The sequence below is a fragment of the Zootoca vivipara genome, chromosome 7, assembly GCF_963506605.1.
Source record: "Zootoca vivipara chromosome 7, rZooViv1.1, whole genome shotgun sequence".
Classification (NCBI taxonomy): domain Eukaryota; kingdom Metazoa; phylum Chordata; class Lepidosauria; order Squamata; family Lacertidae; genus Zootoca; species Zootoca vivipara.
In genome coordinates, this window is record NC_083282.1 from 93512721 (window position 1) to 93538799 (window position 26079).

Below are 26079 nucleotides of genomic sequence, written 5' to 3' on the forward strand. Positions count from 1 at the left end.
TTCAAGAATCTGAAGCTTCTCTGCTTTAGTGTTTTCCAGCACTTCCTGAGATCAAACTGATTTGCATTCTGAGGAATGTTTCAGGAATTTACTGGGTGGTTACAGTTGCAAAAAAAAAAAAGCTCCCTGCATGTGAATTGTGAAATCTTAAATGGAGGCATGTCCTTCTTTTTGGTTTGCACTTTAAAAATAACAAAGCCCATCCATTCTCCACTCCCAGTAATAAAAAAAAGAGGTGTGGAGGAGGGGATATGCAGAATTGAAGCATAATTATATCTATTTAAGGGACAAATTCCTCAGGTGGGTGTGGAAAACCTTTTATCAAAACTCTGATAACACTTCCTTCCTCCACTGCAAACTAGAGATGAGCACTGACATTGCATACACCAGGGGTTGGCAAGGTTTACCTCGCCTGGGCCGGTTCACTCCAGTGGAGATCCCTCCGTGGGCCAGATCGTGAGCGCGCGTGCATGAACGAGCGAGCGCGCCTGCCCGCGATTTCTGTCATCTGCGCAGACATGTTTTTTGGCATCAGCGCATGTACAGACGCGATTTCCAGCGCCGTGGAAGTGAGTCCCTGCACCGCACTGCACCGGTTTAGCGCAATGCGTGGGGACTCGCCAAGCGGGTGGCTCTGTTTGGGGGCAGCTCGTGGGCCAGTTAAACAACCCCCGTGGGCCACTTGTGGCCCATGGGCCTTAGGTTGTCGACCCCTGGCATACACCATGCTCAGTTATTTGCAGGCTGGATCATGCAACTATCTGCTTTTACTGTGCTGTTTTCAGAGGCTGGGTTCAGGAAGCAATGTTTCCCTTCTACTTAAAAAAAATTCTGTTGAGTAGGGCAAGTTGTATGTGGCTGTAGTCTGGATGATCTGTCTTCTATATTATTGACTGAGGATGAAACTTTTCATTTTTAGTTGTTGGTTTCCTTTCTTGGACAATATTTGTCCACTGCTTGACTGACTGCTTAGAATGCTTCCATCTGTATTTTATATACTGATTCTCATCTTTGTGGGTCAAACACTTTGCTTAGACACCTGGCATATGTTGCTGCTTAACCACTATCTAATGCCAGCAGCATGCAAATAAAGCTATCAGGTGATACCAAGAGGACAGGGGCAAGGTTGCAGGGAAAATAGTCACCCGCCTGAGATGGAATGGATTATAAATCATGCACCTCAGCCCCCTTGCTCATCTTGCCCATGCCTTGTAGTCCTCTTAATATGCATGGAGCAGTGGGTAGTGATAAAGCGGGATATCAAATCCAAATTCTTCTTCTTCTTCTTCTTCTTCTTCTTCTTCTTCTTCTTCTTCTTCTTCTTCTTCTTCTTCTTCTTCTTCTTCTTCTTCCTCTTCCTCTTCTTCCTCTTCTTCCTCTTCTTCCTCTTCTTCCTCTTCTTCCTCTTCTTCTTCTTCTTACCTATCTATTTCTGGTTTGTTGCTGGCTCAACCTCAGGTTAGATTATCTGCTTAAAGGCTTTCTGCCCCACACCTGGTTTGTGGGTTGCTTTCAAGCTGACTGCAAACCCATTCAAAATAGATCTTTGTATAAGACCTCTGTTTTGTACATATCTCCTCATAGTTTTTGAAATGTTTTCTTAGTTTCTCGTGGGTGCCTTGTAAATTCTATCCACACAGCTTCTAAGAAATTTTAAATACACACAGTGGGAATGATACTCAACACATGCCAAAGTCAAACTGCTAATCTTGGTAGCAAACTATCTGGAGGTGCTGCAGTCCAGGACCCCTGGTGTTTGGATCAGCATAAACTGAAAATATTTTCAGGCAGTACTTCCGGCTCTGCCCTGTTTTTAAGTTATTTCCCTTGCACAGTGATCAAATAACTGCTTCAGAGAGTGCTTTGTGAAGATAACCTGTGGCCTGAAAAGCCAAACGGGGCGGGGGGGAGGGTAGTTTTATATTTATATGTCGTTTTTTAAAAAGGCTGATCGCCGAAGAATTGATGCTTTTGAATTATGGTGCTGGAGGAGACTCTTGAGAGTCCCATGGACTGCAAGAAGATCAAACCTATCCATTCTGAAGGAAATCAGCCCTGAGTACTCACTGGAAGGACAGATCGTGAAGCTGAGGCTCCAATACTTTGGCCACCTCATGAGAAGAGAAGAATCCTTGGAAAAGACCCTGATGTTGGGAAAGATTGAGGGCACTAGGAGAAGGGGACGACAGAGGACAAGATGGTTGGACAGTGTTCTCGAAGCTACGAACATGAGTTTGACCAAACTGCGGGAGGCAGTGCAAGACAGGAGTGCCTGGCGTGCTATGGTCCATGGGGTCACGAAGAGTCGGACACGACTAAACAACAACAACATGTCGTTTTTTATGGGATGGGGGGTTCTCATTTTGGTTTGTTTTATTATGCATTTTGTGTTCTCATTTTGTATTTTTATGTTGTGGACTGCCCTGCGATCTTCGGATGAAGGGCAAAAATCTGATATTAGGAGAAGAAATCTCATAGAAATCTCAGAACTCTTGTGATTTGTTAAACAATTATTTTAAACTGCTGTCTTTGCAGTATTTTACCCTTTCAGATGTGATGTGTGCCAAAGTAAACTTTAGAGATCAATCTACCAAGCCCTTTTGCTGAGCATCATTTTCATTGAGGCATCCACAAGAGAGTTGTGGCTGGTTTCCTGTGATTTTTTTTTATGACCATTGACAGTATCAGATTTCCAGTAGACTTATTCACATGCTCATGGGTATTGTGTGCACTACTTGTAATACTGGTGAAGGTAGCTAGCAATCATTACAATTTCTGCAGAAATTGTGCCCCTTAGGAACATCCTTCTATAGCTTGATGTTTTTTGTTCATGCTTTGTTTTTGCCCTGCAGCATGACATGCTTTATATTTAATTCTCAAGTTCGACTTAATCTCACATGTAACTGTTAGAGAACTGGTTCATGTGATCCATTGATGTTCAGCTGCGAGCTACATTTCTTTCTGGGTTAATGTTCTATGTGTGATTTGTGCCCAAGTGTCTTACCATGTCAGAGCTTAACCCTTCCACCAGGATCTTACTTCCTTTTTTCACTGATGAAGGCTACCTCTTTCTGAAAAGTGCCCTGGAGTCACTCTTTATCCTTTAAGGAGGCTGGATCACTTTAAGTCTGTGTTAATAGTTGTCTTTGTGCAGAATTAGAATGGCTTTCCTCAGTGCCATGTGGCTTAGCACCTTCTTTTACATCACTTGTTTAGATTCCCTGGGAGCTTCTATTAACTTTATGTGTGTGTTTCACAATTTCCAGTTCCTAGTCTCCTGCCAAATAACTTTATACTTCACAGCTCTTGGCATATCACATACTGAGAAATGCAGGGCTGAGGGCTATGGATATAATTTGCTTTTACCTTTCCTAGGACGTGTTGGCAGATTCTTAGTTGCGTGACAGCATGATGTGTGGTTCAGGTTGATCTTTCTCTTTGTGGAGGTGGAGATTCACTGGTGGTTATTGACCTGCATTCCTTTCCAACAGAGAATGCCCCATTGGTGCTGTTTCACCTCTTCAGATGGCCTGCAGCTGCTACTCCTTGGCACAGCTTTGCAGGAACTCCATTCTTTATGTTCTCACATGCACACAACAATTAGTGGTACCAACTTGTCTTTTTAGTGTGACTGAAAGTGAAAATTGTGGGCCTAAAATTCTTTATTTCAACACTCTATTTTTGAGAGTACCAATAGGCTGAAATAAGAGCTTTAGGTTACACAATGGAATTTATTTTAATAATATGTGTAGTAGCGTACAGAACATCCATGAGGTCATCTCTTTTTCCATTACCATGTTTGTATAAACTGACATGATACTTTTATCAGGAAGAGAAGTGTGTTTGATCAAAAGTAGGGGGCCCCCTTCTCAGCACAGGTTTGTTTCAGCTTCTTTGAAAGTAAGGTAAAGGTAAAGGGACCCCTGACCATTAGGTCCAGTTGAGACCGACTCTGGGGTTGCGGTGCTCATCTTGAACATTATTGGCCGAGGGAGCCAGCGTACAGCTTCCAGGTCATGTGGCCAGCATGACAAAGCCGCTTCTGGCGAACCAGAGCAGCACATGGAAACGCCGTTTACCTTCCTGCTGGAGCGGTACCTATTTATCTACTTGCACTTTGACGTGCTTTCGAACTGCTAGGTTGGCAGGAGCTGGGACCGAGCAACGGGAGCTCACCCCGTCACAGAGATTCGAACTACCGCCCTTCTGATCGGCAAGCTCTAGGCTCTGTGGTTTAACCCACAGCACCACCCAAGTCCCTTTGAAAGTAGATGCTGAGAAATGCCAAACGTCTCTCAAGAAAAGCTTTAGAAGTCGACTTCTAACTTGAACTGAAGAGCTTATATCTTTTAAGCCAGAGCTGGAGGCCTCTTATCATTGCTGCTGTCATAATTTGGATATTATCCCACGTACTTTTGAAAATCTTGCCTTCACAGTATCTTGTAGCTGTGATATGTCTTCTTACACTGTATACTTTTTTGAAAAAGGGCACTGAAATCAAGGCACAACCTTTCATGGTCCTGGTCCACTCCAGTTTGTGGTTGCCTGTTGGGGAGTCAGTTGTTTCACCCGGAGACACTGACAGTTTCATAGTCTGGGAGGTATACAGCTGTTCATCCAATGTACTAGCAACTCTATGATTTTTAGGGCCAGGGTTGATGATCTGTCCAGGAGGGCAGATAGTATCTTGAAGGAAAGCAATTTGTATTGGGAAAAGAAGAACTCGCTCCCCACAGACTGAGGGACCTTCATTATATGGCTTCCAGCAAATGCCGAAGACACGCCTCTTTACTCTGGTTTTGACACTTGAGGTTTATATTTTAAGGATGCACCTTATTTCTGTAATTGTAAGTTGTTTTAAACTGTTTTTAATAATGTTTTGTAATGTTGTAACCTACCCTGGGACCTTAAGGTGAACACTGGGTAATGAATTATAATTTTTTTAAATAAGAATAGCTTCCACTGTCTACTGAATACTTTTTTATTCTGGCAGGCATTGAGTTGATGTTTTGTTTTATAGTTTGTTTTATAATTTAAAAAATTCTATTTTTTGTACTGTAAAGACTATTGTAGTTAAGCAGTATTTAAGTTGCTTAAATAAATACCGTATTTTTCTGTGTACAAGATGAGTAATTTATATTAAAAATTACGTTAAAAATTGAGGGTCGTCTTATACACGGATAGTGCAGTGTGGGGACGGGCGATTGGTTGCTGCCACGATCTGCGATTGGGCGGGTGATTGATGGTCACAGCAATGGCTGTTGTTGATTTGTTGCCACTGCGGCAATTGGGCGGGCCACTGGGGGTGCTGTTGGTGACTGGGCAGATGATTGGTGGCTTCGGCGACGTGTGGTATTGTCTGCTTGTCTTTTCGGGATTTTTGGCAATCCCTCTTTAAAAAAACTCAACAACTCTGGGCATTCCCCCTCGAAAAAACCCCAACAATTCTGGGCAATCCTTCCCCCATTTTCTTAATTTGTAGTCCCCAAAAATAGGGGGCATCTTATACATGGAAAAATATGGCACCACCCACACATCAGTGACTGTTTTTAAAATAGGTCTGGAGATGCAATCCTGTCTCATCGAGCTTGGCCCTTCGGCACTGGATGAAATCTTGCCAAGCGACTCATTTCATTTTGAGTCGGCATGGGCTTGCATTGGGACTGTTATGGCCTGAAAAGTCCATGTTGGATAGCTTTGTAGAAAGGCTAGGCCAGATTCTCTAATCCAGGGGTTCCCAACAAAATTTTCTCGAGGACCCCTCATCAACCCGCTATTGTGACAAGGACCCCCATTAATTCCTAATCCTAAATCTAATTCCTAATCTAATTTTTCCAGTAAGCTTAACACTGATCTTGGAAGGGTTAGGTTCAAGGGACGCCCACGATTTAGGTTCAATGGACACTGACAAGATCGGTTCGAGAGTCACTGACTTACTTGCTTGAACATCAAATGCATTATCTTCCTCTTCATCTGTAGGCCTTTGTCGTTTTAACGAACCACTTTTTAACCAACGGTCCATTTTTAACTACGCGAACTGTAGCTTCCGCGAAAAACAACGCTTTGTTTACAAACACTACCGGGTATTGTTTTGCAAAGAGGCAGCGCGCGCCAGGGAGGAGGGAGGGGAATGGAGAAGACAGGGTACCTGCGCAGTAGCGCACAAATGAAGCCGACGCGCGCAAAGCATCTTGGGGAGGTGAGCGTTAGTAGAATGCGCGCGCTGCCTCTTTGCAAAACAGTAGTGTTTGTAAAGCGCCACCTAACGGCATACAGCAGAACTACTGCCTCTATCTAATTCTAGTTTTGCGCTAGACTCTGCTCATGCAGGAAGCGGCCAAAACAAAAAAATATGTTATCATACGAAATATATTTAATATATTTTTTATTCTAATAGCATCTTGCGGGCCCCTCTGGCATAGCTCCACCTGTTGGGAACCACTCTAACCCTTTATCTTCAGTTGAATACCTTAGGCTTGGGGTTTACATGCTAAGCTTGAACTATTTATTTATCTTTTCAGGTGCTGGAAAACTACTCTGATGGACCCATGACACCAAAACAGATTTTGCAGGTCATAGAAACAGAAGGCCTAAAGGAAATGAGGTGGGTAGTGATCTTCGTGTTTAAGTTAAAAGTATGGCGTAGGATGAAGTTGACTTCTTTATTTCCTCTAGCGCACCTCTTCCTTGCCTTTAAAAACTTGCATTTGGTCTGAAACTGTTCCATGTCATCCTTTAGATTCAATTGGTGGAATTCCTGGATCTGTTAGAGAATTATTTTATTATTATTTATTCAATTTATACACCGCCTTATACCCAGAGGTCTCAGGGCGGTTCATAAACAAGACCACATATAAAATAAAACCAAAAACAATACCCCCCCCCAAAAAAGAACCACATTCTAAAAGGGTGTTGGATGTCAATAAGATCAACCAAAGGCCTGGTTTAAAAGGAACGCTTTTTGCCTGGGGCCTAAAGGTGTATAATGAAGGAGAACTGTGCCTTTGGTTAGAGCAGGCGTTGGCAACGTTTTATGGCCCTGGGCCGGAGGATTCCCACGGACTATCATCCGTGGGCTGACATGCGCAGAAGCTATTTCTGGCGCCGTGCTGCTCATGTCCAGGCAGCCGGAAATGGCTTCTGCGCATGTCCACAGCGCCGGAAATCGCTTCTGCGTCTGCGCAGACGCAATTTCTAGCGTCTGCGCAGGCACCATTTATGGCGCCGCTCGGCAAGTCCCCGAGCAACGCTGCACTGGTTTAGCGCGGGGGGGGGGCTTGCCGAGCGGGTGGCTTGTGGGCTGGATAAATAGCCTTTGTGGGCCGTATCTGGCCCATGGGCCGGAGGTTGCCGATGTATGGGTTAGAGTCATTGTGATTTTCTTTATATCCTGATTGCCAGCTATCAACATGCCTTCATTGTGGATTAGGCAATGATGGGCAAAAGCTTGTGCTTAATCCCACACGATGCGAAGGTTGAGTTGCAAGCACTTGCCCCCCCCCCCCAAGCAGTTACTAGTGCGTTTTTGTCCATCCGGGTGTTTGTTAGATTGTATGATCATTGTTGCTCTTTTTTACCATGTGAGCCTTTTCCCAAGGGATTGTGGAACAGCCTCATTACTCTGCTGCTGGAAGAGCAGCACTGGTTGCTGGTTTGATACTAGACCAGGTTTGTGTTAATTCACAAAGCCCTAAATAACTTGGGCCTGAAGTATGTTACAGACTGTCTGATTTCTTACGTTCCACCTTGATCGCTGAGATCCTCTGATGGCTCTTCACATGGCCCCTGAGATTTGGTTGGCTGTCACTAGAGACCAGGCCCCACCCTGTGGAACTCCCTGCCAGTAGAGGTTCAGCAGGAACCACCTCTCTTCATTCAGACATCTTTTGAAAACTATATTGTTTAGACAGGCTTTTGTAACATGAGTTTTCTTCATTAATCAGTATTTATTGATTTTCATCTGTAAATGATGTACTGTGCCTTGAAATAGTTCTGCAAAAATATGAATTCTAAATATGTAAATAAATAAATTTATCTCCCCTCCCTCCTGAGTATAAAGTGTGTTACCAAGGCAAGAGCAAACAAAGTTGTTGTTGTTGTTGTTGTTGTTATTATCCTTTATATACTGCCCTTCATCAAAAGATCTCATGGCGGTTCAGGTAGAGATCTGAGCCCGTACATTTATCCATGTGCATTTTATAGTTGAGTTAAAACTACTTATATACTACAGACAGAGGGAGGAATTCAACACTGTACTATTACCTACAATTGTTCAGTCAGCACAAGCTTTTCATCTTGTGGGAGGACAGGGTGGGGAGTCCCATTTCACTAGCAGAACTTGTTTCACTGGCTTCTGCTAGTGCATCTGATTAGTTGAATCTGGCCCATAGTATGTTTGGTACACTCTGACGCTGTGGTTTGGGCTGAGACTCAGTTATAAGACCTTTCAGAAAATGTTCAGGGTACAATCCTTCATTTTGCAACACCTTTAACTGAGACAGGAACCTAAATACAGGAATGAAAATGTAGACTAAATTAGATATACCTATAGTCTCCAGCTGTATTTAATAAGGTAGAGAGTTATTTGCAGATTAGATAAATAATTTTATTTGTACTTCAGAAGTAAAGTGCCCCAAGCTGGCTATACCCTGTTACTGGTTTTTTTTTTGTCTGAAATAGCTTATCTCCCACCTGGAGTTTGAATGTTTTGTGATAATTCCATTCTGTTTTCTTTCGATACGTCATTTCCTCTCCACATGTCACCGGCATTGCTATGGAATCACTGCATGTCTACAGAAGGTAAATTACTTTCTAAATAAGGATGGGGCCTCTGCAAAAAAAATGTCCTCAGGAGTTTAAAATGTTTCCTCCTGGATTTCATTTCATTTTAATTTTTTTGCCATCCTGGCACAGATCACAACTAACTGCACTATTAATTCATTAGAAGTGATAACAAGTTGTGCTTCTTTATCAGCATAAATAATCTTACTGGCTCTTTATTTTGATGGTGTGACATCTTTTCAAAATGCTTTTTTCAGCTAAAGATCTCTGCTTTCTATGTTTTGTATTTTCTGTGAATGCTTGTCTGTAAAAGGGGGCCCAAAGAAGAACATTTCATCCATTGTTACCATGTTCATGAAGCCAAGGCAGTTTTGTGTTGGGATCCAGCATAGCTAAACATCATTATGTCTTATCATTCTTTCCCAACATTTGATATTCCTAAAGAGGCAAACACATATCTGCACCTCCTTCTTGCCTTTGGCATTGTGAAATAAAAGATCTTGTTATAACACAGTTTAGTTTAGTTTAGTTATTTAGACATACACCGCCTTTTCCCCTGATGGTACTCAAGGCAGTTTAGATTCTGCTTGTCTCCACCTGCAGCTGTGTCTGCAGTGATGCGAAAGCATGTGGAATAGAAGGTGTGCCTTGGCTTTTCAGTTAGGAGCCCAGCATGTAGGCATAGCCAGTGCCGCCTTCAAGGAGAAGCCCAAACCACACAATTGCAAAGTTTGGATGCTTCTCCCACTGGAAACTGAAGGATCTCTCTTATTCCCAACAACAGCCAGGGAAATATACTGGGGAGGAGCCAGGCGGCTTGTGCGTGAAAAATATGTCCGCCCTTCACCACCTCCTGTTTAAAACAATATTTTAGAATCCTTACTGTAAAATTTCTTGACTGGACAATATAAAATTATTTGGCCAGAATTTAACTTGAGATTGCATAGCACACCTTTATGTTTCACAAAATAAAATTGGTTTGGTAGTGATTATTCTGATCAGGGAGACTGATGAAAACAATATGTTCTTTATGCCGTGCAGACAGACTGGAAGTGTCTTTTCAACACTGGGGTGTCCTGCCTTGCTGTGCTGGGTTGGGGTGGCTGAGGTAGCAGAGTTTCCATAACTTTCCTGTTAATTATAAAGCATTGTGTGTCTGAGCTGCCATTTCCAATGATGCATTTTCCCTTCCTTCCTTCCTTCAGTGGCACATCCCCACTGGCCTGCCTGAATGCCATGCTCCACTCCAATTCAAGGAGCTGTGAGGGGCTTTTCTACAAACTCCCTGGGCGCATCAGCCTTTTCACCCTCAAGGTAAGACCAGATTGCTCTTCCTCCGCACCAGAGATTTGGCAAAGGTTTAGCTAGCTGGCAAATACTGAATGAACACCTGACACATGATAGAATCTGATATCTTTTTTTAAAAAAAATGATTTTTATTCATTTTCCAATATTCACAAAAAAAATCACAAAAAGAAAAACATAAAACAAAAATAAAACATGAAAAAGAAAAACATAACAGTTCTTACATTTTTTTACTTAACATTGTTGACTTCCTCAATTCCCTCCACACTGGGTCCATTTTAAAATCTCAAGCAATTTTCATTTTGTATCTTAAATCATTCTAACACATTTTATCATTATCTCTCAACTAGTCTATTCTGAAAAACGTCCATTATCCTCCACCAATAATTAATCAATTAATCCAAATCAAAAAAAATATTTCCCCGTCCTCTATCTTTTATTTCTCCCCTTAGCCTAAAATTTATTACCAAAAACTTTCCATGAATTCAAATATTATTTTTTCTAACATAATATCATTTAATCACTTAAAACTAAATCAGCCCCCCTTCCCCTGGATTCAGGGTCTCCCAGATGATTCAGCGAGTTCTATAGGTCATTCCAGTTTCGGACCATCAGCGCCCTTATTAGTGCTACCGGGGTGCGGAAGAGACCGAAAAACGGTGCAGCTGAGTCCCCATGTCCCCAGAAGGCTCAATCTGGAGCTCTTGGGGGGGCCATGTCGCTCTCACGGCTCCCCCCCTCCCTCGCAATGCTAGGGAATCCCAGAGCTCAGGATTCTCTCGCCAGACAGCGATGGCAGCAGACCGGAAGTGATAGAATCTGATATGTAGACTTTCTTGCAAGCTGGGTTCACAGTCAAAGCTAACCTGCTATTCAGCTTACATATTCTAACCTGCCTACATATTCTAACCTGCTATTAAGCTTACAGAGCACTCATAAGATTTTTAAATATTTGAGCATTGACACACAGCATGTTGCTTTTTGCCTAAAGCCAGTGCTTAAAGCAGCACTTTTAATCAAAGTGGATGGATCAAGATTAGTGTGTTTGCTAACCCATTAACCAGGTATTGGACATCAGGGTTCCCTTGGGTTCAGTATTATTATCTCTGTGATTTTCCACTTTGATTTGTGAGGGGAAATTCACCAGAGCTTGGATTGGTCTTTCTAGAAAGATGCTGTGCCATGGTCCCGGAACCTGTCTGCCCCGGAAGGAGAAGAGCTGGATGATGCTGCTGATGCTGAAAGCAGTGGCTCCAACGAAGCAAGCACTGTGAGCGGCGATAATGACAGTAAGCGCCTGCCTGCTGAGTTTTTATTTAGTTAACAGAATCTGTACAACAGTTTACAAAAAGCTAAAAACATTTACCCAGAAACATCAAAATATAAACAATCACCAGCAGTTGAAATATACATTATAAACTAAAATGATGTGTGCTTCAGATAGAATTGTAGAGTTGGAAGGGACCCCGAGAGTCACCTAGTCTGTGTGGGCTTGCCTAAGCGAAGAAGTTTGGGGCAGGTACCAAAAACATTATTATTATTAATTTATTTATTAAAAATATTCATATACTGCTGTATCATAAACAGCAGTTTACAACAATATAAAATCATAAAACCAAACAATAACATCATGAAAAGTTAAAAGCAAAAAGAAATCAAAAACAAGCATCACATCAAGACACCATTGTTGGGGGTTGTAAAGAGTAAGGTTACCATAACTTCCGTCATAGAGCTTCAATATGTTGATGACATATTGGAAAATGTTTATCACTTTTCCTACCTGGGCAGTTATTTTTCCACAAGGGCCAACATGGATGCTGAAATCCAGCATTGCCTGAGTTCTGTGAATGCGGCTTTCGCCCGATTGAAGTGCAGAGTGTTTGAGGACCGGGACATTCACAGGGAAACCAAAAAGCTTGTTTACAAAGCTATTGTACTACCAACATTTCTGAACACTTGTGGAAAAATGGACTGCTTATAAACACTATCTCCAGCACCCCAAAACTTTCTATCAACGGTATCTCCCCAAAATTTTACATATCACTTGGGAAGACAGGCGAACTAATGCCAGTATACTGGAAGAAGCAAAGATCACCAGTGTCGAAGCAACGATTCTTCAATGTCAACTTCGTTGGACTGGTCATGTTTGGATGCCTGATTATCATCTTCCAAAGCAACTACTCTATTCTGAACTTAAAAATGGAAAGCGTAATGCTGGTGGTCAACAAAAGAGGTTTAAAGACTCTCTCAAGGCAAATCTAAAAAAAATGTAGTGTAAACACCGACAACTGGGAAACATTGGCCTGCGAGCGCTCCAGTTGGAGAACAGCCTTTACCAAAGGTGTCATGGACTTGGAAGACGCTCAAACTCAGGACGAAAGGGAGAAACGTGCTAAGAGGAAGGCACATTCAGCAAACCCTCACCATGATCAACTCCCGCCTGGAAACCTATGTCCCCACTGTGGAAGGATGTGTGGATCCAGAATTGGCCTCCAGAGTCACTTATAGACTCGCTGTTAAGACTGTGTTCATTGAAAACAATCTTACTCAGCTACGAGGGATCGCCAGAGTAGAAGACTACTCTTAATTGGCTGCCTATACCTGGTAGAGTAGAAAAGTTTTCAGCAAGCGTTTAAAAGTTGGCAACAGAAGGCAACAACAGAATATCCACAGGACTGGGCTGATGACACTAAAGGCTGTTTTCCCACTGTTGTCACATAAGCCTCACCAACTCGGGGAGCCTGCCTGGTTTCAGTAAGCAGGAAGTTCCAGACTATAGTTCCTGTCATGCTTGAAATAGAATTCCTTTCAAGTGGAGACCAAGTGGCACTTGTAAAAATGTCAGTTCTACAGATCAAGGTGGTTGAGTGGGCAGATGTGGGGTAAGGTGAACCTTCAAGTAAACGAGTCCCAAGTTGTTATGGGTTTTATATGCCAATAGCAACACCTTGAATTGTTCCACTAACAGATTGGCAGCCAGTGCAGATCTTTAAGCAGAGGTGTAATTGTCATTAATTCTACTCATATTGATCCAGAGCAGAACTCCAACGTATAGTTAGCAGAGTAAAAACTTAAACACGTTGCAGAATTCACCAATAAATTAATAAATAAATAGATCAGAGGAGATTAGTATTTCATCCAGCAGAGCTTTACTGCTACTGAAGGCAAATGAGCATAATGGTCACAAATCAAATACATTCAGGATTGGCACTATCCATAAGAAATCCAATTGCAGCAGACGTAACTTAAACTTACAATAACTTATAAGAAGACTAAAACCTTAACACTATATACAGAACACCACACCAGAATGAAAAAGAGATAAAAAAGAGTGAAACCCAGGCTCCTTCTGGAATTATTATTATAGTCAGCATGACCTTGACAGAACGCCAGCTGTACTCAGGAATAACCCAAACATCATGAACTTTCTGCTTGTTTCTTTCACACAGAGAAGCTTCCAGAAGCCTCTTAGATTAAGTAGAATAGGAAATATATCTACACATCAGATCAATACTTTCTGTACCAAAAAATGCAAACTGACAGTAATATGCTGACATGGTTTCACTCCTGTGAGCAACCATACTGCAGCATTCTGCACAAATTGCAGTTTCCTTACCAAGCACAAGGAAAGTCCCACATTGCTGTAATCCAGTCCTAGATTCACCAGTGCCTGGATTACCATGGTCAAGATGCCTCAGTCCAGGAATGTCCAGAGTTGCTGTACCAGCTTCATCTGGCAAAAGGCACTCCTTGCCACTGAGGCTACCTGAGTCTCCAGTGATGAAGCTGGATCCAGAACTGCTTACCTGCTTCTTCAGAGGAAGTGCAGCCCTGTCAAGGGCAGACAATTGGCCAATCCTGAGCTGCTTGTTTCGTCCACCAGTGTTGATGGGATAAATTTTTATTTTTATTTTCATTTCAGTATCTCTAGATGAAACCTCATCAAGCGCCTCTTGTTCCACTGAGCCTCAGAGCAAGAATGTACCTCCTGTCCGGGAGAGCCATAGAGCAGCTTCACAGGTAGAATGGGGGCATTTGACTGGGGGTTTATGGGAAGTGGGGCAAAGCAGAATACATCAGAAAGGATAACAATGCATATAAACTTTTTAAGTTAAAGAAGAAGTAAAAATAAAAGAAGGGCTTAACAGAGCTCTGGTGGAGTAGAAGGAGAAATCTCCAGCTGCACAGGTTGACATGCCATGGCAGTTCTTAGCTCTTCTGCAAAATCTCTCCTTCAGCGGCTGCTATCCCCGATGGCTGAGTTCTGCCTCCACGATTGGAGGCAGAGTGCTTCTGAATACCAGTTGTTGGGATTCACAGGTGGGGAGAGTGCCCTTGCAAGATTGAGCAGGTAGTCTAGAATTGCTGCATAGAAGGGCCACATAAATCTCCTGCTCCAGGTAGGTACCTGTCCAGATTTTTGCTGAAAGAATCCAATGATGTAGATTTGACAGTTCGTCCAAGTATATCCCTCCCCTCCCACCACTTACTGACTTGGCCATAATACTTCAAAATGGAGTGCCACTTGGCTCTTTAGGAATGAAACACAATAGGAAGTTCATAGTTTGCGTACGGTCTGCACTGTGGCTTCTTCAGAATGTTCATCTGGCTGCTTATGTGCTTGAAGATTAACCGATTAACCATGTAGGTGTGTCTTGGATTGAAGCAGAGTCACTGTGATTGGGGAATTCAACTTTGAGTTAGTTTACCCAGGTACACTACCTTAGTTAGGGCTTAACCAGCAGTGAGACTCTTTACTTGCTTCCTGGCTTTTTTTGCCTCTAGCCTTTAATATAAACCTACCTTTCTAAATACATAAATTTGCCTTTTGCCTTGTCCTCGGTGAATATTGCAGATATCTGTGCTATGAATATGCCTGATACTTCCTCACCAGCGCTGTGTTTCTTTTGGTCTTTCCTGGGACACAGGCAAGCAAACAGAAGAAAAAGACAGGAGTGATGCTTCCTCGGGTAGTTTTGACTCCTCTGAAAGTAAATGGTGCTCATATGGAAACTTCTTCAGGTGAGCCAACTCCCCAGCCCCATTGACTTTGCACGTCTACATGAGCTCTCCAGTACCAAACCACTATCTGGCACCTCTCACAGGAGCTTCTGAGGGCCATGCACAACAGAGATTCTTTGGCACTTTTTAGGTCTGCTAGGGCTCTGTGCTACACATTGTACCTTGTTCCGAATACGGCTCACTGGGAAATTGGTTTAAAGTGTCTCCTAGGCTTTTTGTTCCATCCCTGACTTTACTTAACACTATTATTTTAACAGAAGAGAAGAAAGCAATAGCCACAGCAGCCTCCACCCGGCCTCTGAGGTTGTAGATACTTGTAGGGCCTCAGCATGGGTGGCCTTTTTTCAGATCCTTGTTCTTGGAACATTCTTGGGTTGTTGTTTTTTTAGTAGATCATTTTTATTAAATTTGCAAAAATATAGAAATACAAAAAAATCCACAAAAATGAGATGGAAAAAAGGTTGTTAGCAGATTAAAATCTTTTACCTTCATCCACCTCATAGCGTTGCTGCAAGGAAAAATTAGAGACATTTCTACTCTAAAATAATAATATTTTTTATTCAATTTATATACTGCCCTTCCTTCATCCAAGGATCACTGGAGTGATTTGCAGTACGAAAACCATCAATATTACCACCATCAAACTATCCTAATCATTTACATGGTGCTTACATCTCGACACTATATAAAAAGAAAAGAATGAGAAGCTCTCTCAGCAGGCTTAGAGGCTGAAGACAGACAGGAAGGGAAGTAATTGTTGCCAAGCATGACAAGGGGTAAAGGGGGCTTTGAAACCAGAGGGGACTGGGTGGGGCTTCTCCTTTCCTGTTCAGCTGCCTATCCCTTTCTGCGCTTATTCTCACTTCCTGCCTCCACCGCCCCAAAAAACCAAGATAATGGGAGCTGGAATAAATTGTGCAAACTGAGTACTGTAATGTCAAGATTTGGGTTTCTGTAGCGTGCCATTTGCTCACCTGGCCATACCCTTACCTATCCGAGCCATAGCTACTTACTTTGGTGGAGGTTGTGTTTAATAATAGTAAGGTCCAGTGAGGAATGTGGGGAGTGTTTAATGTTGTCTCGTGGGGTACTCCTTGCTCACTGGTTTCAGGGTTCACAGGGAGACAAGTTGGTGGTGAAAGCAGCAGCAGCAGCAGCAGCAGCTCCTCTGCCCTGAGTGGCAACACTGCTATACGCAGCAGGACAGAAATCGGCAGGGACCCTCCACAGCTGATCCGAGGATTCCGGAAACCCACAAGTGGTAGGTGAAGTCTGTGTCTGTGTCTGTATCGAGATTTCTTGCTTCAAACAGAAGGAGCCCGGGGCTTTTACAGTATAGGCAAGTCCAGGCGGCATTAAGTTCTGCCTTGGAAGTCCTGCTTTTTGTACCATCACCTCAGACCAGCGCATTTATTTCTATAGGCTTTTAATGTGTAGTTTTGCTGATTTTTGGAATTTGCTGTCTTTAGATGGCAATGTGCTGAATTTATATTTTTGTAATTGATGATAAGGGTTGTTGTTGTTGTTGTTCATTGCATTGCCCTGTGGGCAGAACAATATAGAGCACTGCATAATTTTAACCTTCCTCTAGACTCCTGTGAGTAAACAAACTCCATACAAATCCTCAAGGAGCAGGAACGAAGAGAATCAGTTACTGTACTTGTGCAGGACTATATTTAAAGTTTCTGATAGAATCTTAAATGTTCTAACTGGGGATAAAGTGATAGGCTGTTCACTTTTCTCCGTTAAAATCATTCGTAAAGCATGCTTGGTTTGTGTCTCTTCTACCACCACCGCATGAGCTGGTGGTGTTTTCCTGTGGTGCTTTTTTAAATGGCTGGAGGTGGGTGCTCCTGTTGGCCCCTGAAGTATAGGGTTGGGAGGTGTTCATTGTCTGAAGCAAGCAGCCCCAGGCCAGTTCTCTCTCCTTTGGGGGCCTGTCATTTTGCTTGGGGGGGGGTCGTTGCTACACTCATTCATCCACACATCTGTCCAGACACACTCCAGCTGTTTTCCTCCTGGAGCAGAAAGCTCTTTAGGCAGGAGGCCTCAGTGGTTTCAGAGTGGCTCCTTTGTGCTTGGCATTCAGGTGAGGCCAAGGTCTTTTGAAAGACCTAATTGTTCAAGCTGCCTGTATCGGCCTCTACTGCTGTCTGTGTTGATTTGTGGAAACCTGCTTGGAAGCGACTTTTGTGTTTTGGAGGGCTGCAGCTACCGGGTTGCGGGCAGGGCCTCTTGAATGTGGACTGTGTAAATATTCCTGCTTTTATGAGACTCTTCGGAAACTGCAGGACAAATGAAGAGGAACCGAGGCGATGATGTAGACTTTGAGACGCCTGGCTCCATTCTCGTCAACACAAACCTGCGAGCGCTGATAAATTCCAGGACCTTCAATGTTTTGCCCCTGCACTTCCAGCAGCAGCTCCTTCTCCTTCTCCCTGAAGTGGACAGGCAGGTATGGATCCCCACCAGCCATGTCTTCGAGTGCTTTTGCCCCTCTGTTTTGCAACACTTGTGCATGCTTCTCATCCGCTGTGGTTTCTTTCCTTTTAGGCTGGGACGGATGGGCTGATGCGGCTTAGTGGGAGCGCTCTGAATAATGAGTTCTTCACCCACGCTGCCCAGAGCTGGAGAGAGAGGCTGGCTGATGGTAGGTGCCCTGGTTCTTGCCTGGGGTGGAGTGCCTGCTTTGGTAGAGGCCAGGCAGTACAGAATACACTTAAAGTCAAACTCCCCGGATCCTGCTTTGTGGTTGTGCAAGTCACTCTGCCCCTCTGGCTGCCTGTTTCGATTTATGAGGTGGCAGGAGAGCAGGATCCAAACAGTCTTAACAGAAACATTGGCGGCTTTTTCCCCAGTCTCAGCATCCATCTTCTTTGCTGACCTTCCACCTTGCAGGCAGATTCAGTAAAATCTAATTCTGTCTGCTTTAGCAACAAAGCCTGTTGGAGTGCAAGGCCTTGGATGCCTCCGGCTCTGCTCAGTTGTGTAAGGTGACTTGGGGAAAAAAATCTGTAGGAAGCTTCTGGTGGATTATGAGGCATTGGTGGTGATACCTCTGTATTTTCTGGGCAGATCATCAATCTGGCTCTTAAGTATTTTGAATGATCTGCACGGCTCAGAAGTACAGTGGTACCTCCGTTTTTGAATGTCTCGGAAGTTGAACGTTGCGGTTTTCGAATGCTGAAAACCCGGAAGTATCCGTTTTCGAACGCGCCTCAGAAGTCGAACGGCTTCCGCTGAGGGCCCCCCCCCCCAATTTTCTCTATTGAATTTGCCGACCGCCCTTTGCGCCTCGGTTTTCTAATGTTTCAGAAGTCGAACGGTCTTCTGGAATGGATTACGTTCGAAAACCGGGGTACCGCTGTACTTTCACCTCCTAGGCCAGAAAGCCAGCCTAAAATCAGAGACTCATGCAATTGTTTTTATGGATTTATTTTTAGCCAACTTGATCAATGTATATTTTTAGTGAAAAGGCAGGGTATATACTATCCTTTCAGCTCTGAGTCTGTATTAAAAGATCAAAGATCCTCATCTTGCTGAATCCCTGGAGGGAGTAATCATTAAAGAGGAAGGCAGCTAAAATACTTTTAGGTTTCCTTTTACAGTGGTACCTTGACTTCCAAATGCCTCGACTTACAAAGGTTTTGACTTACGAAGAGCGCCACGGAACGGATCGCCTTCGTAAGTCGAGGTACTACTGTATCTCCCTTTCAATGATAACAGCTTTTGGCACCAACTTGGATTCTAAGAAACCTTTGAGCGTCTGCCATGGAGCCACTTTGTTGCAAATGATTCTGGGTTTTGTTCTAACCTAGGGCACCCTCTTTGGCACTGACATTGTTCTCATGCAAACTGAGTAGGTGCCTCGGATCTTGCCCAGGCTGTCCTGTAGCTATACATTGCAGGGGACAATTAGTTGTGTGGTGAACAAGCTGCGTTTGTGGAAAACCTCGTTCACCATTGTTTGTTTCCTCATTGAGGAACCCCTGAAACGCTGGGGAAAACGCCAAGGTTCCCCGGATCATGGCTCCCCTGTTGCTCTGAAGCATTCAGTTGCATCCAACAGGGCTTCTTCTCCTTGCTCTCCTTTTCTCATGCGCCCTCTGGAGCTGATCTTGGAGGTGCATGAGGGACTGCAGGGGAGAGGAAAGGGGAGATCTGTTGCGAAAGCGGAATGGCAGCATTTAAGACAGTTAGAAGAACTCTGTCAGTTAAAGAAAAAGTTGTTCAGCAAAGCATTCAGCAAAGCTTCCCCACGTTGATCGGTTTTTAAAAATGGTTTTGCCCCAATTACTGCTGTCCCTTTAGTACCAGGGCAGAGTCCCCCAGAGATCATTACAGCTCACCTGACAAGATCGCAGAAGTATAGTCTCTTCTGCCCTGGACTTAACCCTGCCATGCACTTTCCTGATGTGACGTTTGTTGAGTTGAGATACTAACGCCTGCTGCTTTCAGCTTCTCATTGTTGGTTTTTTTTGCAGGGGAGTTTACTCATGAAATGCAGGTTCGTATAAGACAAGAAATGGAGAAGGAAAAGAAAACAGAACAGTGGAAGGAGAAGTTTTTTGAGGACTACTATGGGCAAAAGTAAGTGGGTGTTCTTATTGAATACCTTTAAAAAAAACAAAACCACAAGCTAACTTCACCTGTTTCTGTGCCATCACTTGTGGGGGGGGGGAGTGTAGTGTTGCAAGGGGGCCTGCAGAGGTTTAACTCTCTTGGAGGCCACAGTTCACCATCTCTACCTCCAACCTTTAATTTTTAAAATGAATTTCTACAAGTGATATCCAGTCAAGTCATAATTGGAATAGACTAATCTAATTGAATTGACCGAAGTTACTAATGTTGGCTATCACCCTAGGAGGTCTTTTAATTTGCAAGGGCAATTAAAGTTCTGGCGAATGAAGGCAATGGGTTGACTTAGCAAGAATTTGCACTTTTTAAAAATGCTGTAGAAATTCAACGCAGAATTGCTTTATAATGTACAGCAACCTAAGTTTATCCTGAGGTGCCCCAGTTGATCTTGGCTACTGGCTCAGACAGTGTCAAGTTCCAGTAGAATCAGCAGTTATACAATTAACTAATTCAGGGTTCCTTTCACTTCCTGCCTTGTGTCCCTGACGTACAGGCTGGGCTTGACTTGTGAGGAGCCTCAGCAAGAAAAAGCAGTTCCAGTCAACAGAGAGACCAGGGCTGCCTCAGCCTCCCAAGAGGAACCTCCAAGGGTGCAGCGTGGCCCTGTCACCCGGCAGCGAGACAGACACTTGAAGAAGTGTGCCCTCCGGTGCAGAACCCGGGCGAGCCTGAGCAAACTGTGCGAGGCAGAGCATGTGGAGGCTGCCAAAGAGCCACCGTCCCCAGAGCCGAAGTCCCCCAGTCAGAGGGACGCGAAGCCAGAAGTGGACTTGTGTGAAAGGAGCCGGGTGTCTCCAAAACCGGAGATTCCGCCTGAGGCAACCAGGATCCAGAGCAAGGTGGAAGATGTGGTGTCGGCAGCCACGGCGTTGGGGAGAATCCCCAGCCTGCCCCAGGAGCCACAAGACCAGGAGTCCAAGGAGCAGAAGAGAAAGTGCTTTGAGCAGGCTGCCTCTGCCTCCTTCCCCGAGAAGAAGCCCCGGCTTGAAGATCGTCAGTCCTTTCGTAACACAATTGAAAGTGTTCACTCAGAAAAGCCACAGCCCACCAAAGAGGAACCCAAAGTCCCACCCATCCGGGTAGGTAACAGCCTCATACCAGGTCATACAGGCCTTTGGGGACCAGGGCTAGAGCGTCCTGAAGCAGCCTGTGTTCAATAGTCTCCCCCCCTCTCTCTCTCCCTCTCCCTCCCTCCCTCTCTCTCCCTCTGGGCATGGGTAGGGAAGGAAGGCAAGCAAGCAGGTGGATGAGCTTGGGAAAGCCTTCCCTCCCTCAGAAAGAAAGCTTATTCTCTCTTCTGTTTGCTTGTATGTAAATGGAGGGGTGCCTATTACAGTTACTTCCAACTTTTGCTTGGTTCAGCATAGCTTAAATGTACCCACGCCATTAACAGCTTTGGGCCCCTTCCCCTCACCTTAACTTTTGAGAGCCTCTCCCACACCCTCCGCCCCAGTCCCATTTGGGTACAGTCCCTAGAGCTTCACTCTTAGCAGAGCTTCAGCTTGCACCTTCCGGGTGAGAAAAGGCCTGAGTTGGAAGGTTTTTCCTGGGCATACAGATTTTTAAAGAAGTGTTTTATTTGCTGCCTGCCCAGAGCTCAAGGTTCTTGCAAAAACAATGAAAAGCATTAAAAGACAGTACAACAGAAACCCAACTAGCTTATCAGATACTCCTTCTTCCTAGAACTCTGGTAATGAATGCCTTTACCTGACTGCATTCCCAGAAATTTTTTGAGAATAACAGTTGAAATGACATGCTTGCAGGTTTTCTGGAGCCCCATCAAGGGCTCCTGTGCAGTAATTCTAAAGCACACATACACAAGCACCAGCACATTGTGTAAAACTGTTGTTGTTCTTGTCTGCTTGTTTTACAGATTCAACTTTCCCGCATCAAACCCCCCTGGGTGGTTAAAGGTCAGCCAGCCTACCAGATATGTCCTAGGATTATCCCCAATACAGAACCCTCCAGCCAAGACAGAAACGGGGACTCAGCCTCTGCTGACTTTAAGGCCTGTGCTGTGCAAGGCAGGATCCAGCGAGAGGCTGCTTCTCCTGCCACCGCCATTGGAGGTGGGGGTGGGCCGGGAGGAGGTGGAAGGAACACGGATGAAGGCGGTGGTGGTGGTGGCAGCGGCGGCTGCAGGATCCGGCAGTCCAGTCACCGCCCCAAATACTGGAGATCGAAGAGAACTCGTGGGAAGTGCAGGTCAGATTTACAGCGAGCACAGCTACTGTCGTTTTCACACCTAGAAGAGGAGACCGGCTTTGAGCTGGCCAAAGCGAACTCTTGCGTGCAAAAGGCCTCTTCCCCACAGGCTGAGGGAGATGTTGCGTTTGGGCAGGCCTCCAGCCTGACTTCACTTCGGTCTGAAGGTGCTACCCAGCTTGCAGAAGCTTCCGGGAGCAGCTGCTTTGGAGGCGCTGTGGCCGAGCCGTCTCTTGGTCACATAGCCACGGAGACGCCAGTGGGCAGCTCTGGGCAGCTCCCAAGTGATATAAGTAGTGAACAGCCTCCAGGTGCTGCTTCCCAAGAGGGATGTGGTAGGAAGGAAGGAAGTGAATTTTCTCCAAGCAGCAAACAAAGCCGTTCTCCAGTGGCTCTCTTCAAAGGTGCAAGTAGAACAGAAGGGCATGAGCACAGCCACTGTTCCCCTCCAAATTGTGCCTCTATTCTGAAAGAAACCACCTCTGGCACTTCTAGCCGTACCATTGGTCTGGAGAGCAAACTGGAAAGGGGGCTAGATATGACATCTGGCCCAAACATAGAGGAGCATATCCCTAATCCAGAGAACTCCAGCATTGTCGGGACAGAGGAACTCTCCTCACAGTTCCACATGGCCCCAAGCCAGCTGGCCCCACAGCGGCACAAAAGAGAAACGCCAAGCGGGCTACACAACTCCAGCAAGGATGAAGCTTCTCTGTCGAAGCCATTGCTGCTGTCTGAAGACTTAAAGGCTTCCCACAGCAGTTGCCTTCCCCCGTGGGAGGTGTTGCTGAGGACAGGAGTGGAGACAGGCGGACAGCAGGCGAAGGCCAAGCCAAGCACCAGCTCCTCCAGTGACGAGGAAACCAGGAGCATTCTGAGTGAGACAACGGAGACGGCATCTGACTTGGAAGCTGAGCTGACGGACGAGAGTGCAGAGTTGGGGCAGGACTACAGCAAAGCTACCGAGAAAGGGGCTGATCCTGACAGGGGCCACCAGGAGGAATATAACAGGATCAAATCAGAAAGTTTGGTTAGAACTGACACTTCCTTGTGCAGGGAGGGCTTGCCGTCAGAAGCAGGGGCCACCAACACCTGTCAGCCGCAGGCATCTCGTCTGCAGGAAGCTTGTGAATCTTCCCTCCATGTTGATGCAGAAGGCCAGGAAAGACCTCTGGTGGTGGAGACCCCCAAGCCTCTGTCTATAGAAGCAAGCAACCCTCTGGTGGTTCAGTTGCTCAAGGGGCGACTGCCTCTCAAAACAGTTCTTCCAGGGGCTCATAGCAGCCCTAACATAGTAGCTGCAGCCTCCTCTCTGAACAAAGTTTGCTCTTTCCCAATGGAGAGGCAGTGCAAGAGTTCCCTTTCCCAAAAGCCCTCTAGGGATGAGGGGTTGGACACAAGTGGCAAAGTCGGCAATGGATACTGTGCACCGAGGTTTCCGAGGGACTTCCCCAAGAGGCAGTGCACTTCTGGCCCAACACCTTTGCCTATGGAGAGGGTAGAGAAGGGACCAGAGAAAAGCTCAGGCTCTCCAGATCAAGCAGTGGGTACTTCCCAGGAACCTGATAAGCTGGGCCTGGGAGGAGCAACATTCTCTTCCTGCACTTACAAAAATCGAAAAGATTCCTCTGCTGCTGTCTCTGCAGAATCTGTTGCCCCTGGGAACCCAGAAGAGAAGCTGAAAGCAACCGGCACAACCTCTCTGGGTCCAGATCAACCAAGAGGAGGAGCTCTTGGGAAGAAGGTCTTTGGCTCTGGCTTCCCCTGCAGTGCAGCCTCCAGAGCCCAGCACCCCAGAATCCTGGAACCCTCCCCCATCCTGGGCATGCTTTCACACAGTAAGCCACTGCCGCCCCCCAAGAGTGCCACGCTTGGACATGGCGTGCAAGTCACAAGGGAAGACTGGCCTCCGAAGCAGCGTGCGCATGTTGGAGGAGGTGGTGGCAGAGGAGTGGAGAACAAGAAGGTCCTGCCATGCTCTGGCCCAGCCAAGAGGAACGTGGAGAAGAGGAAGGAGGCCCCTCCAAGTCCTGTGGAGCTGCTGGAGCACCTGCAAAGTAGCCCTCTTGTTGGGAACTTGCCCTTTTTCAAGTGGCCAAGGGAACTGGGGAAGGGACTTGCCCAACCCCTGGAGCCTTCCTCCATCCCTTCCCAGCTCAACATCAAGCAGGCATTTTACGGGAAGCTTTCAAAGCTGCAGCTGAATTCTGCTGGCTTTAATTACGCCTCCAACGTGCCAGGCTTCCCCAAGAGCCTTGCAGGAAGTATGATGCAGCTAAGCCACAAAGCGAACTTTGCCGCGTCCCGTGGCATGTCCCTCTCTGCACAGATGTTTGCCGATAGCGGCAGCATGGAAGAGATTTCACTCAAGTGTTCATGCAGCCTTAAAGCCATGATCATGTGCAAAGGCTGTGGGGCGTTTTGTCATGACGACTGTATTGGCCCCTCCAAGCTTTGTGTGTTGTGCCTTGTGGTAAGATGATGAATTACGGCCCTGGAAGGGAGGGGGGAGCTGTATATTTCGTGTGTCTGTTTTGATAACGAGGATTCTGGAATCTGTACACAAAATATTCTGGTCATAATAGAGGCAAATGTTAGCACTGTATATTTGATTTTCCTGCTAGGATTGGACCATCCCATTTCTGCAGGGTTCCCTGCCCCCACCCACAAGAATTGCTGAACATTCTGCTTGCTTAATGCCTTCCTTGGCACTGGTGATTAGTGTTCCTTGAGCCCTTTGAGGAGGGAGGGTTTGCTCCATGGGAACTGGAGCCAGCACCATCCTTTTTCTTTCTTTTTTTAGCGGCTGGGTTAAGTAGACCCTGCTTGGCAGGGGGAGCAGAATTCAGTCTTCCATTCTCCCTTCCTGCAACCTCCCTGGCTTGGGTTGGGGGGGAGAGGTGGTTGTTTTTCTAGATCCTTCCACTTAGAGAGAGCAGGAAATAAATGGTTGTGGGCTTCAGGGCTGGACTGCAGGGCGAGGGTCACCACTGAGATGGTGAGTGTGGTGTCATCTTCCGTATTGTGTGCAGCTGTGTCAGGGCGCAGGCTTTGGCTGTCATTGTCTTCTGTCGCAGGCAGCCTCTGCGCCAGAGGAATTGTAACCACCAAGGGAAAGTGGGGCTGGGTGTGATCTTTATACTTTCTAAGCAGTCTCTCATACTTTTTGTTCTTGGGTGTAAAAAGTGAAATGTTTGGCTCCTATATGTACCCTCTATGCATCTGTTGGATCATGTATTTATATGTTGTACACAGTACTGGGCAATTCTGTAAATTGATGTTAATGTACATAAAATGGTTTTTTAAAATTCCTTTATTTTTCAGGCTGCAGCAGTATTGCATTAAAGTGGTGTTGGTTACTAATTGCTGTCCATAGTTGGAGCTGCTGTGTTCTGTCCTGCCTCACGCCTGCAACGGCTTCTCCTGCTCTTTGAGCGAGAGGTGCAGCGTTTGTTTCAGGTCTCGCTCAGCTGCTCTGGCTCCCGAGTTGTGCTTCTCACTGCCCCTCTTGTAACTCTAGAGGGAGCTGGAGGCAAGCGCTTAGGTGGCACGTTTAGCTGGTGGGAACAGGCAAGCCGGCGCGCCTCGCCACCTTGGGGTACCCTGCGTTGGCTGCAATGGGCTTCCCTCTTAAGGGGCGAGGGAGGAAGCAAAGACTCCATTTTCATTAGAGCAAATGGATAGTGAAGGTCAGTCATCTTCCTCTTCTCCTTTAGCTCCTACCTACCTCTTCCTTGACCGGACTCCTCTTTTTCATTAATTGTAGCCCTCCCCGCTCAAAAGCTATAGAAGTGTAAAACCTGGACCTCGTTTTCCAGAAAGGTTTACTCTTAAATCAATGTAGCAGCTTTTTAGTTGGAAACATGGAAATGAGAGAGGTTAAAAGAATTACGGTATTAAAGGCAACTAAGCTGATGGTCTAAAACCTGCTTACCAAAGATGGGGAGGGCAGAGTTGGGGCCCCTCACTCTGCACCCCCCCGGGGCCACTGTAGTGTACAGACTGATGCTGGTCTGGTGGGGAGGGGGAGTCCTCTCTGATGACCCCTGGTGTTGTATGTCCCTTGTGGTATTGGAAAAAAAATAAACATTTTGAAAAAGCAAACTTGTGGTTTTAATCTTCCTTCTG

The 26079-nt window shown here is 45.4% G+C and overlaps 1 protein-coding gene across 4 annotated transcripts; it reads left to right on the top strand.

The window, feature by feature from the left end:
• Window positions 1-6718: 6718 nt before the first annotated feature.
• Window positions 6719-26038, top strand: ASXL1 (ASXL transcriptional regulator 1). Of its 4 annotated transcripts, XM_060277393.1 has the most exons (11): window positions 6719-8799; window positions 9987-10095; window positions 11255-11375; window positions 14009-14106; window positions 15015-15108; window positions 16220-16369; window positions 17400-17563; window positions 17662-17758; window positions 19593-19698; window positions 20240-20825; window positions 21620-26038. In XM_060277393.1, the coding sequence occupies exons 1-11, from the start codon at window positions 8774-8776 to the stop codon at window positions 24431-24433; spliced, it is 4365 nt and encodes a 1454-aa protein (XP_060133376.1). In that variant the 5' UTR covers window positions 6719-8773; the 3' UTR covers window positions 24434-26038. The 4 variants fall into 4 exon arrangements, with proteins under 4 accessions (XP_060133376.1, XP_060133375.1, XP_060133377.1 ...); XM_060277392.1 differs by having other exon boundaries at window positions 6719-10095; XM_060277394.1 differs by having other exon boundaries at window positions 6719-10095; window positions 16229-16369.
• Window positions 26039-26079: the final 41 nt, after the last annotated feature.